At 46.0% G+C, this 13,186-nt stretch overlaps 1 protein-coding gene across 1 annotated transcript in view; it reads left to right on the forward strand.

Annotated features, from left to right (window-relative positions):
* The window catches only part of LOC310636500 (uncharacterized protein), a 32,671-nt gene extending 19,853 nt beyond the window's left edge, over positions 1 to 12,818 (forward strand). Inside the window, exons 4-6 of the mRNA XM_083356411.1 lie at positions 2,311 to 2,487; positions 5,793 to 5,915; positions 10,546 to 12,818. Coding sequence (XP_083212537.1) covers positions 2,311 to 2,487; positions 5,793 to 5,915; positions 10,546 to 11,708 — 1,463 coding nt within the window. The 3' untranslated portion in view covers positions 11,709 to 12,818. The remainder of the gene's footprint in view (positions 1 to 2,310; positions 2,488 to 5,792; positions 5,916 to 10,545) is intronic.
* The last annotated feature ends 368 nt before the right edge of the window (positions 12,819 to 13,186 follow it).

Raw genomic sequence — 13,186 nt, forward strand, 5'->3', positions numbered from 1 at the left:
TGAAGTTCAGGGAAAGCTCTGTGCTTTTTAATAAAATCAAATTGGTTGGAAAAATTAGATTCCTCCTGATAAACCTAACCACCATAAACCTAACCGGGATGTCCTCCAACAGTGTCACCACATCCCAAGTGATTCTTATTTCCTGAGCTGTGCAAAGCTTGACAAAATCCTCCCGGCCTGAGAAATGAAATAAAATGATAACCAACGCAAAGTTAAGAACACCACAATATTTTTTTATCATAAAAAAAACATATTTTCAACGTTTTCTAAAAATGGTTAAATTGGCAACTGGATCCCAGTTTATTAAACCGAGGTGTTGTCTTACTCATACAAGTAACTTCTTCAGTCAAAATGAAAATATTTTGGAGGGGGGGGGCTAGGCCAGGGGTAGGCAACCTTGGCTCTTTTATGACGCGTGGACTTCAACTCCCAGAATTCCTGAGCCAGCCATGCTGAGGGAAAAGGAAAAGTTTCCAAGCTGAGCCGTGCTGGCTCAGGAATTCTGGGAGTTGAAGTCCACGTGTCATAAAAGAGCCAAGGTTGCCTACCCCTGGGCTAGGCATAGAGTCAGAAAGTCAATCAATCAATCAATCAATCAGAACAGAGATGGAAGGGACCTTGGTTGGACCTTGAAATGTACTAACGGCAGGGGTTTCTACCCCAAAATGAAATGCAATATGTAAATGAAGAGGCAACTGGACTTTCTTGTTTTTCTTTGAAGACGTTTCGCTTCTCATCCAAGAAGCTTCTTCAGCTCTGACTGGATGGTGGGGACATGGAAGGATTGAACAGCCTTCTCTCAACGGGGTTGAGCCAAGAAATTAAAAGACGCTTGCTCCTTGGGAGGAAAGCCATGGCATATCTAGACAGCACACTAAAAAGCAGAGATATCACCCTGCCAACAAAAGTGTGTATAGTCAAGGCCATGGTCTTCCCAGTTGCAATGTATGGCAGTGAAAGTTGGACCATAAGAAAGGCTGAGCGCCAAAGAATTGAGGCCTTTGAACTATGGTGCTGGAGAAGACTCCTGCGAGTCCCTTGGACTACAAGGCGATCAAACCGGTCAGTCCTAGAGGAGATCAACCCTGACTGCTCTTTAGAAGGCCAGATCCTGAAGCTAAAACTCAAATACTTTGGCCACCTAATGAGAAGGAAGGACTCGCTGGAGAAGAGCCTCATGCTGGGAAAGGTTGAGGGCAAGAGAAGAAGGGGACGACAGAGAATGAGGTGGCTGGATGGAGTCACTGAAGCAGCAGGCGTGAGCTTAGATGTACTTCAGAAGATGGTAGAGGACAGGAAGGCCTGGAGGAACATTGTCCATAGGGTCGCGATGGGTCGGACACGACTTCGCAACTAACAACAACAACATCTCCCATCTACAACAGAGTCCTTTCAGAAGTTCCAAAAAGGCTCCACATCCATTTGCACCACTCAGGTAACCCTGAGGACACAGAAAAACCTCCAAGTGGCCTCAACGACTCTCTAAGAATGCAAATGACCGGCTTTCTGCAAGGAGTATAAATCCTTCCATTCCCTCATCATCCAGTCAGAGCTGAAGAAGCTTCTCGGATGAGAAGCGAAATGTCTTCGAGGAAAAACTGGAAAGAAAATCCAGTTGCCTCTTTAAAAAAACCACCATTGGGACAACCACGAGCTGGATGACCAAGAACTTCCGTAGGCATAAGTGAAAACTCAAATCATCCAGGCCAAAAAGTATCTAAAAACGTTAAGTCATGGCAACTGGACGAAAAAGTTTATTTACAGATGTTCACGATTCTTTACCTGTTCATCTTCTTATTTAGTAATTTAAGAGAAGAGCTAGAAAATAGGGAAAATAGGAGAAGAGCGTACGTCGCTGTGACGGAGCGTGCAAGAGACCCTTAGTGAGTGGAGCTAAGGGAAGAAAGCGGCTGAGATTTTTGCTAAGGGAGTTTTGCCCCATTTTACGACCTCTCTTGCCTCCGTGGTTAAGCGGATCCCTGCGGTTGTTATGCTAGCAACAGCGGTTGTTATGTGCCCCTGGCTCCCTCCATTGACTTCGCCTGTCAGAAGGTCGCTAAAGGGGGAAATTAGGTGAACCCGGGAGGCTACAGGCATCAGAAATGTCGCATTTTAATTTTGGCCGCATCGCCACAGAGGTGCGGCAGTGGCCGTAAGCGTGAAAAATGGCCATTAAGTCACTCTTTTTTTTTTACTGCCGTCGTAACTCCACCGAATGAACCGTTGTAAGTCGAGGACTACCTGTATTGGGGAAAGGATCTGGCTGGAAATCCTGCTTCTCCCTGATTTTTTCCTTGGGCTTGATTCCAGCAGGCGACACTTGGAGGAACGAGGGCAAGACGGGCCCGGTTGGGGTGATGCCTGGTGAAGAAGATCCGGGCAAAGAAGCGGAAGACGATCTGTGGAGTCTGAGGGAAGGGAAGAAAGAAGAAGAAGAAGAAGAAGAAGAGAATCAAGTGACCGAACCTGGCCCAAAACAACCAGCAGGTATTGGAGGAAGATTTAGGATTTATATTGTGCCTTTCGTGGAGGTGGGATTTCTGGCTTGCAGTAACACCAGATCCTGCTCTCCTGGCTGGTGTGCAAGTGCTTGAGGTCCTCTCTCCAAATGAAACGCAGGGAATCTTGGGAGAGACGGGGGGGGGGGAGCAGAAAAATCAAAATGTTAGGCTGTCTGTTACCGCCAAGAGATTTCTCCTCAGTTCCTTGTCTTTTTTGCGCTATCCTGTGCAATGGGGGATTTTGCAGAACGCAGCAATAGCGCTATAGCCCTTAGCCTTATGTACCGCTTCACAGTGCTTTACACAGTGGCGTAGCGTGGGTTGTCAGCACCCAGGGCAAGGCACGCCTGGCACCCCCCCCCTCCATAGTGGGCGGCGAGCCAGCGGCTCGGATCGGATTCACACAGCCAGCACTGCAGTGAGAGAGAGTGAGTGAGCCAGGCAGGGGCAGAAAGCTGCGAGTGCTAGCGCGCCCCCCCAGATGTTGCGCCCGGTGCGGCCGGCCCCCCCCTGCACCCCCCACGCTACGCCACTGGTTTTACAGCCCTCTCTAAGCAGTCTATAGAGTCAGCACATTTGCCCCCAAACAAATCTGGGTCCTCGTTTTACCGACCTCAGAAGGATGGAAGGCTGAGTCAAGATTGAGCCGGTTAGGATCGAACTCCTGGCTGTGGGCAGAGTTAATTTGCAGTACTGCATTCTAACCATTGCACCGCCAGATTACATGGCCGAACATCAGAGCGCTATACAAAAGTGGATGGAAGCATGGAGTAGCTATACCTCCCAAGATATTTCTGAGCATGTTAATCCTAATAGTATACCTCCAGGATTCAATCTACCCCGACACATATGGGTGACATACAGTAGAATTAGAACGACTCATGGGCTGTGTGCCGATTCTCTGTATAAATGGGGAAAGACACCTTCAGCACAATGTGATTGCGAGGCTCCCCGACAGACTATCCAACATATAGTGAGGGCATGCACTAATAGAAGATACCCAGGAGATTTTAAGGACTTCCTCTGCGTAACAAGGGCAGCTACTGACTGGATCTCCAAACTCGACATTAAACTCTGAAATGTTATTTCTGTTTTCCTCTTAGGTTTCATAATTGCTTCTTTTTTAAAAAAAATTGTTTTAACTGTTCTAACTTGTAAATACAGGGAGTGCAGAATTATTAGGCAAATGAGTATTTTGACCACATCATCCTCTTTATGCATGTTGTCTTACTCCAAGCTGTATAGGCTCGAAAGCCTACTACCAATTAAGCATATTAGGTGATGTGCATCTCTGTAATGAGAAGGGGTGTGGTCTAATGACATCAACACCCTGTATCAGGTGTGCATAATTATTAGGCAACTTCCTTTCCTTTGGCAAAATGGGTCAAAAGAAGGACTTGACAGGCTCAGAAAAGTCAAAAATAGTGAGATATCTTGCAGAGGGATGCAGCACTCTTAAAATTGCAAAGCTTCTGAAGCGTGATCATCGAACAATCAAGCGTTTCATTCAAAATAGTCAACAGGGTCGCAAGAAGCGTGTGGAGAAACCAAGGCGCAAAATAACTGCCCATGAACTGAGAAAAGTCAAGCGTGCAGCTGCCAAGATGCCACTTGCCACCAGTTTGGCCATATTTCAGAGCTGCAACATCACTGGAGTGCCCAAAAGCACAAGGTGTGCAATACTCAGAGACATGGCCAAGGTAAGAAAGGCTGAAAGACAACCACCACTGAACAAGACACACAAGCTGAAACGTCAAGACTGGGCCAAGAAATATCTCAAGACTGATTTTTCTAAGGTTTTATGGACTGATGAAATGAGAGTGAGTCTTGATGGGCCAGATGGATGGGCCCGTGGCTGGATTGGTAAAGGGCAGAGAGCTCCAGTCCGACTCAGACGCCAGCAAGGTGGAGGTGGAGTACTGGTTTGGGCTGGTATCATCAAAGATGAGCTTGTGGGGCCTTTTCGGGTTGAGGATGGAGTCAAGCTCAACTCCCAGTCCTACTGCCAGTTTCTGGAAGACACCTTCTTCAAGCAGTGGTACAGGAAGAAGTCTGCATCCTTCAAGAAAAACATGATTTTCATGCAGGACAATGCTCCATCACACGCGTCCAAGTACTCCACAGCGTGGCTGGCAAGAAAGGGTATAAAAGAAGGAAATCTAATGACATGGCCTCCTTGTTCACCTGATCTGAACCCCATTGAGAACCTGTGGTCCATCATCAAATGTGAGATTTACAAGGAGGGAAAACAGTACACCTCTCTGAACAGTGTCTGGGAGGCTGTGGTTGCTGCTGCACGCAATGTTGATGGTGAACAGATCAAAACACTGACAGAATCCATGGATGGCAGGCTTTTGAGTGTCCTTGCAAAGAAAGGTGGCTATATTGGTCACTGATTTGTTTTTGTTATGTTTTTGAATGTCAGAAATGTATATTTGTGAATGTTGAGATGTTATATTGGTTTCACTGGTAAAAATAAATAATTGAAATGGGTATATATTTGTTTTTTGTTAAGTTGCCTAATAATTATGCACAGTAATAGTCACCTGCACACACAGATATCCCCCTAAAATAGCTATAACTAAAAACAAACTAAAAACTACTTCCAAAAATATTCAGCTTTGATATTAATGAGTTTTTTGGGTTCATTGAGAACATGGTTGTTGTTCAATAATAAAATTAATCCTCAAAAATACAACTTGCCTAATAATTCTGCACTCCCTGTATGAAGTGCTTTTAATTTAGCCATACGCTAAATAAATAAACCAGATAACATAACATAACATAACATAACATAACATAACATAACATAACATAACATAACATAACATAACATATAACACATAACTTGCACATTCTTTTGTGGTGCTTTGGTTGCACTTCAGCTGTTGTTCTGTTTGCTTGCTTTAATCCTGGGCTCTTTTTCCCCGCCTTTTAAACCAGAGAAACTTGTTAAAATAAGCAACTTTGAAAAATTGTTTCGAGAAATGAGAACCGCTGATTTACATCCTGGAAAAGAGCTAAAGCAGAGGTTCCCCAACCCTTTGGGCACCAGGGACCGTTTCCGTGGAGAAAGTTTTTTCCACGGACCAGAGAGTGCGTGGTTTTGTGTGCTGCCTGCATGCCACGGATGGGGCCTTGCTTGTTTGTGCGCAGACCGGTTGCTGGCATGCCACGGCCCAGTACCCGGTCCACGGATCAGGGGTTTGGGGACCCCTGAGCTAAAGCAGTAAGTTTTGTTGTTTTTTTTCCCAACATTCTCTCTCTCTTGGTTTCCTCCGTGGCTGAAAGAGGACGAGACAGTTGCCGGAGCCGATTCGGAGACCGCTGGAGATCTGATGTCCAAGGAACCCCCGCAGGCATTGCCAGGAAGAACACAGGGAAAGTTCTCTTTTGTGTTGGGGACGGCCGAAAGTGAGTATCCACAAGAATCAGGAGACTGTTCCGCACCCTGGCTCCGGTCAGCAGAATGCCTGCTCCAGAGAGATCATTTTAATAATAATAATAATAATAATAATAATAATAATAATAATAATAATAATAATAATAATAATAATAATAATTTTATTTATATACCGCCCTTCTCCCAAAGGACTCAGGGCGGTGAACAGGGCAGATATATAAAAAATACAAAAATACAAAAGTTAAAAAGAATTAAACATATGCCCAACTAAAAACAGTAAATACATATATTAAAAATGACAATAAAAACCCAACCCATCCCCCATCAGGCCAGGCCGGCTTGTTCAAATAAGAGTGTCTTCAGATCGCGACGGAAGGAGCGAAGGCCTTCCGGAGCTCAACCGGCAACCAGAAAAAAGCCATTTTTGGCACCAGAAAAAAGCCATTTTTACGTACCCAAGCAGAGTTTCCCCAAGGATCATCTGTTGATTCATGTCTTTCTTGAAATTATATATATATATATATAAAAAGATGTTGAGATTTTAGAAAGAGTACAGAGAAGAGCAAGAAAGATGATCAGGGGCCTGGAGGTTAAAAACATACGAAGAACAGTTTCTGGAACTGGGTATGTCAAGTTTAACGAAGTGAAGGACCAGGGGTGACATGATAGCAGTGTTCCAGTATTTGTTGTTGTTGTTAGCTGCGAAGTCGTGTCCGACCCATCGCAACCCTATGGACAACGTTCCTCCAGGCCTTCCTGTCCTCTACCATCTTCAGGAGTCCCTTTAGGCTCATGCTTACTGCTTCAGTGACTCCATCCAGCCACCTCATTCTCTGTCGTCCCCTTCTTCTCTTGCCCTCAATCTTTCCCAGCGTTAGGCTCTTCTCCAGTGAGTCCTTCCTTCTCATTAGGTGGCCAAAGTATTTGAGTTTTAGCTTCAGGATCTGGCCTTCTAAAGAGCAGTCAGGGTTGATCTCCTCTAGGACTGACCGGTTTGATCGCCTTGCAGTCCAAGGGACTCGCAGGAGTCTTCTCCAGCACCAGAGTTCAAAGGCCTCCATTCTTTGGCGCTCAGCCTTTCTTATGGTCCAACTTTCACTGCCATACATTGCAACTGGGAAGGCCATAGCCTTGACTATACGCACTTTTGTTGACAGGGTGATGTCTCTGCTTTTTAGTGTGCTGTCTAGATTTGCCATGGCTTTCCTCCCCAGGAGCAAGCGTCTTTTAATTTCTTGGCTACAGTCCCCATCTGCGGTGATCTTGGAGCCCAGGAAAATAAAATCTGTCACTACCTCCATTTCTTCCCCATCTATTTGAGTATTTGATGGGCTGCCATAAAGAGGAGGGGGCCCCCTTTTATTTTCCGAAGCACCAGAAGGAAAGACCGGAAACAACAGATGGAAATTAATCCAGGAGAGAAGCAAGCTAGAACTAAGGAGAAGTTTCCTGAGAGTGAGAACAGTTAACCAGTGGAACAGCTTTGCCTTCAGAAGTTGTGGGTGTTTCATCTCTGGAGGTTTTTAAGAAAAGGCTGGACAGCCCGTTGTCTGAAAATAATAATAATAATAATAATAATAATAATAATAATAATAATAATAATAATGATGATGATGATGATGATGATGATGATGATGATGATGATGATGTTGGAAGGGACCTTGGAGGTCATCTAGTCCAACCCCCTGCTAAGGCAGGAAACCCTATAACATTTCAAATTATTATTATTATTATTATTTATTGGATTTTTATACCGCCCTTCTCCCAAAGGACTCAGGGCGGTGAACAGGGCATATAAATAGAAATACAAAAGTTAAAAAAAGGATTGGTATATAGGGTCTCCTGCTTGAGCAGGGGGTTGGACTAGAAGACCTCCGAGGTCCCATTCCAACTCGGGTATTCTGTTAAAAGCGTTGCAAAATTCCGTAGGCTTCCTTTTAAGGCTCGTTAAGTATGACTGTTCATTTAGTGATGGTTCGAAGTTACGACGGCGTTGAAATAAGTGACCTGTAACCAGTCCTCGGATCTATGACCATTACAGCAGTCCCCCACAGTCATGTGATCGCCGTTTGCAACCTTTCCAGACAATTTCCGACAAGCAAAGCCCAACGGAGAAGCCAGCAGGAAAGGCCCCAAGTCATAGCCGCGGGATGTCTTGTTTAATAACCGTAGTGATTTTTTTTTTTAATTCCATTTATATCCCGCCCTTCTCCGAAGACTCAGGGCGGCTTACAATCTAAAGCACAATGTGCTTAGCAGTAGCCTTCATTCTATGTATATGCCTGCTTATTAGGGCTTTCACACACACACACCAAGCGGCATTATTACAAAGTCAGCTTAATTGCCCCCAACCATCTGGGTCCTCATTTTACCTACCTGGGAAGGATGGAAGGCTGAGTCAACCTTGAGCCTGGTGGGACGCGAACCTGCACTAATTGCAGGCAGCTGGTGTTACTTAAGGAGGCATTAGCCCACTGCTCCACCAAGGCTTTTTGTTTTTTTTTAACCGATAGTTAAATTTAGAATTAAAAAAATATTTTTTTAAGTGTATAATGAGCCGTAACAGTTTTAGCTCCTGCCTGAAGGAATCTACATTATTTATTTATTTATTTATTTTAATCCCATTTATATCCCGCCCTTCTCCGAAGACTCAGGGCGGCTTACAATTTTTAAAGCACAAATCAATGTGCTTAGCAATAGCCTTCATTCTATGTATATGCCTGCTTATTAGGGCTTTCACACACACCCCAAGCGGCATTATTACAAAGTCAGCTTAATTGTCCCCAACAATCTGGGTCCTCATTTTACCTACCTGGGAAGGATGGAAGGCTGAGTCAACCTTGAGCCTGGTGGGATGCGAACCTGCACTCATTGCAGGCAGCTGGTGTTACTTCAGGAGGCATTAGCCCACTGCTCCACCAAGGCTCTTCCTTAACTGTGGCAGAGAAGGTCATAAAATGGGAGCGGGGTGACATGTGATACCTTGCCTAACAACTGCACCACTTAATGAATTATTGATGTTGTAAATCAAGGACTATCTCTAATTTTTTTTTTTAAAAAATGTTTTATACATTTACGGATTGCCCTTTTTTAATTTATTTCTGAGCCTGCCTTATTCTGTGACTAGGCACTGTTCATGTTTTACCTGAACGGGGTGGAGATTTTTCTCAAACAGCATCCCTTAACTCGATCCATTCTCCGTAAGTTGAAGTATAACTCAGCCTCCCTGTCTCTTGTTTTGCTTTAATACTTCCAAAAAAAAAAGAAAATTCCATTTTCAGCTCCTCAGTGGCCACATGGATACATCTGGCGAACCTGTTTGATTTTGCCCCTTTGTAATACGGAATTTGTCTTTCTTTCTTTCTTTCTTTCTTTCTTTCTTTCTTTCTTTCTTTCTTTCTTTCTTTCTTTCTTCTTTCTTTCTTTCTTTCTTTCTTTCTTTCTTTCTTTCTTCCTTCCTTCCTTCCTTCCTTCCTTCCTTCTTTCTTCCTTCCTTCCTTCCTTCCTTCCTTCCTTCCTTCCTTTCTTTCTTTCTTTCTTTCTTTCTTTCTTCCTTCCTTCCTTTCTTTATTTCTCTTTGTGTCTCTGCTTCTCTCTTTTTTTCTTCCTTCCTTCCTTCCTTCCTTCCTTCCTTTCTTTCTTTCTTTCTTTCTTTCTTCCTTCCCTCCTTCCTTTCTTCCTTCCTTTCTTTCTTTCTTTCTCTTTGTGTCTCTGCTTCTCTCTTTTCTTTCTTTCTTTCTTTCTTTCTTTCTTTCTTTCTTTCTTTCTTTCTTTCTTTCTTTCTCTTTCTGTCTGTCTGCTTCTCTCTTTCTCCATTTCTCTTTCCCCGTTTCTCTTTCTTTCTGTCTCTTCTTTCTTTCTGTCTGTCTGTCTGTCTGTCTATCTGTCTCTTTTTCTGTCACTTTCTCTTTCTGTCTTTTTCTTTGTCTCTGCTTCTCTCTTTTTTCTTTTTTTCTCCCTTTCTCTTTTTCTTTCTTTCTTTCTCTCTGTCTCTTTCTTTCTGTTTCTTTCTCTTTCTGTCTGCTTCTCTCTCCATTTCTCTTTCTGTCTTTCTGTATCTCTCCTTTCTTTCTTTCTTTCTTTCTTTCTTTCTTTCTTTCTTTCTCTTTCTCTTTGTCTCTCTGCTTCTCTCTTTCTTTTTTCTCTCTTTCTTCCATTCTTTTTTCTTTCTTTCTCTTTCTTTCTCTTTCTGTCTGCTTCTCTCTTTCTCCATTTCTCTTTCTTTCTCTCTCTCTTTTCTCTTTCTTTCTTTCTCTTTCTGTCTGCTTCTCTCTTTCTCCATTTCTCTTTCTTTCTCTCTTTTCTCTTTCTTTCTTTCTGTCTTTGTCTCTGCTTCTCTCTTTCTTTTTCTCTTTTTCTTCCTTTCTTTTTTCTCTCTTTCTGTTTCTTTCTCTTTCTGTCTGCTTCTCTCTTTCTCCATTTCTTTCTCTTTTTCTTTCTGTCTCTTTCTGTTTCTCTCCCTTTTCTTTCTTTCTTTCTTTCTTTCTTTCTTTCTTTCTTTCCTTTCTCTCTGTCTGTCTGCTTCTCTCTTTCTCCATTTCTCTTTCTCTTTTTCTTTCTGTCTGCCTCCTTTCTTTCTCCATTTTTTTTCTCTTTCTTCCTCCTTTTCCCTCCCCCCTTTCTCTCTTTCTCTCCAACTAGGTGACCCTGCTGATAGTGGGAGTGAACGGGAGCCCCACGGGGTGCTGTCAGAAGACACGGAGGACGAAGAGGTGGCCAGCCACTTTGGGAACCTCAAAGAGCCGGGGAAGAGTAACGAAACCCCGCCGGAAGAGCGGCTGAACAAAGGCAGCTCCCGGGGAAGCGACTACAGCGCCCTGCCGGCCCCGCAGAAGAAGACCCCCAAGGGCAAGAGGAAGAATCAGTGCAAAGACTGCGGGAAGAGTTTCACCCGGAAGGCCAGCCTGAAAGTTCACCAGCGGATCCACACGGGCGAGAAGCCCTACAAGTGCACCGTCTGCGCCAAGGGCTTCTGCGACAAGACCAGCTTCCTCCGCCACCAGAGGATCCACACCGGGGAGAAGCCCTACAAGTGCCCCGAGTGCGGGAAGAGCTTCAACCGGACCACCAACCTGATGACCCACCAGAAGACCCACGTGGAGAGCCGCGAGAAGACCTTCCACTGCTCCAGCTGCAGCAAGAGCTTCTACAACAAGTACAGCCTGAAGACCCACTGGCGGAGCCACACCGGGGAGAAGCCCTACAAGTGCTCCAGCTGCAGCAAGAGCTTCTGCGACAAGTCCAACCTGGAGGCCCACTGGCGAGTGCACACCGGGGAGCGGCCCTTCGAGTGCTCGGAGTGCGGGAAGAGCTTCAGCGACCGGCGGACCCTCCTCCGCCACCAGAGGATCCACACGGGGGAAAAGCCCTACAAGTGCGCCGAGTGCGGGAAGAGCTTCAATGACCTGGCCACGCTCCTCCGGCACCAGAAGATCCACACGGGAGAGAAGCCCTACCGCTGCACCGAGTGCGGGAAGAGCTTCAACCAGAGCTCCCATCTCATCCGGCATCAGAACACGCACGACGCCAAACGCCACAAGTCCTCCTCGGAAGCCAAGGGAGGGGCGAAGGCTTCCGTCGGGACCAACATCTTTTTGGATATCGGGAGTTTTGCCCAGGGGAGCTATTACCAGTACGCGCACCCGGCCGAGCCGTTTCCCTGGCCTCTTTCGACCTACACGTCTTCCGCCGAGCCCGGAGACGCAGGCGTGCCGAACCTCTGGACTATTCAGGAGACCTCGGTGGGCGAGCAAGCCATCCTGGTGATGAAAGAATTCACAGAGGAGAGGACTTTAGCCCTGTGAAGGTGCTCGGGAGGGAGGAGAAGAGAAAAATGAAACCTGTGTTTTTATTTTTCCCCCCCCGCGCCCCCCCAGGACGGGTTTTATTGATCCAAAATCGCAAAGCAGGGATTTTTATTTTATTTTTAATTTTTATTTCTTTGGAAAGAGGCCAGTTTCTTTCCAAAAGAAAAAAAGAAGATTTCAGTTCCACAAAGACAGCATGAAATCCCTGGACGTCTTCATCCTTCGGCTCGAGACGACGATTGGAGAGAGATATTACTATTATTATTATTATTATTATTATTTTCTTTCTACAAAGACTCAGTTTAGGGAGTAAGCTCCAGGGAGGGGAGGAAAATACGAAGAGTTTGAGGGTTTCCAAAATTCGCAAGGATTGGTCACCCCCCCCTCACTTCTCAGTCCACGTGGAAGCAAAGAGAATAATTGAAGCCGTTGAAAGGAAAGGCAATCCACATCCCGCCTTGAAAGACGGGCGTTTTCCCTCCCCGTTTTTTTTAAACGGGATCCTTTTTAGCTCTGACTCCCTCTTAACAAACCCAGGTTTGAGAGAGATCTGGCAGAAGGACTGTCTGGCGTTGGTAAAACAAAAGGAGAGCCTCTTTTGTCACCTGAAAAGTTAAGCGTGCAAAAAAAAAAGAGGGCAGGTGAGGAACGGTGCGGTCCAAAGAAATCTTTTTTAAAAAAAAAAAAAAAAAAGCAAGGCGGACGTGACGCAAGACCGCTGTCTCCGCAAAGACGCAGTGGCGTAGCGTGGGTTGTCAGCACCCGGGGCAAGGCAAGTGACGTCACGGCACCGCCGAAAAGACGCGCCCCGCAGCGGCGTAGACTTTCCAAGAAGAGTCGCGCGCATGCGGGATGCTTCCGGGTCCCTCTCGAGGGCGGCTGGGCGGGGCTCCGACCTGCAAGAGCCGCTGCATTCAAGCTCGCACGTGAGCCCCGCTAAATAAAGCCACGCATGCACACGAAGCTAGGCCAGCCGGCCGGCGGGTCCGCCTTCGCTCGGCCAAACCTGCCGGGGCGCCTGCGGGGCGCTTGCGGTTGGCCTGAGCCTGGGCGCAGAGTTGGGCGCTTCTATTTATTTTATTCAGTTTATGTGGCCGCCCATCTCACCTGCCGGACTCATTTCGCTTTGCAAGAAAGAGCAGCTCGAGAGCGGAGCCAAGCCGACTCTGTGCAGCCCTTGGGGCTCCCTGAGCAGCTCAGTGCGAGCGCGCCCCCCCCAGATGTTGCGCCCGGTGCGGCCAGCCCCCCCCTGCACCCCCCACGCTACGCCACTGCGAAGACGTATTTTTTAATTGTTTGGTTTCCAAAGATAGAGCTCTTCTAAAGGAAGGGTTTTCTCAGCCTTGTCAGCCTTAAGATGACTGGACTTCGACTCCCAGAGTTGCCCAGCCCCTCTCAGGATTTCCCAGCAATTCTGGGAGTTGAAGTCCACACTTTTGAAAGCGGCCGAGTTTGAAAAGCCCTAAAAAAAGCCA

This window comes from Vipera ursinii, assembly GCF_947247035.1.
Source record: "Vipera ursinii genome assembly, chromosome: 2".
NCBI classification, from domain to species: Eukaryota; Metazoa; Chordata; class Lepidosauria; order Squamata; family Viperidae; genus Vipera; species Vipera ursinii.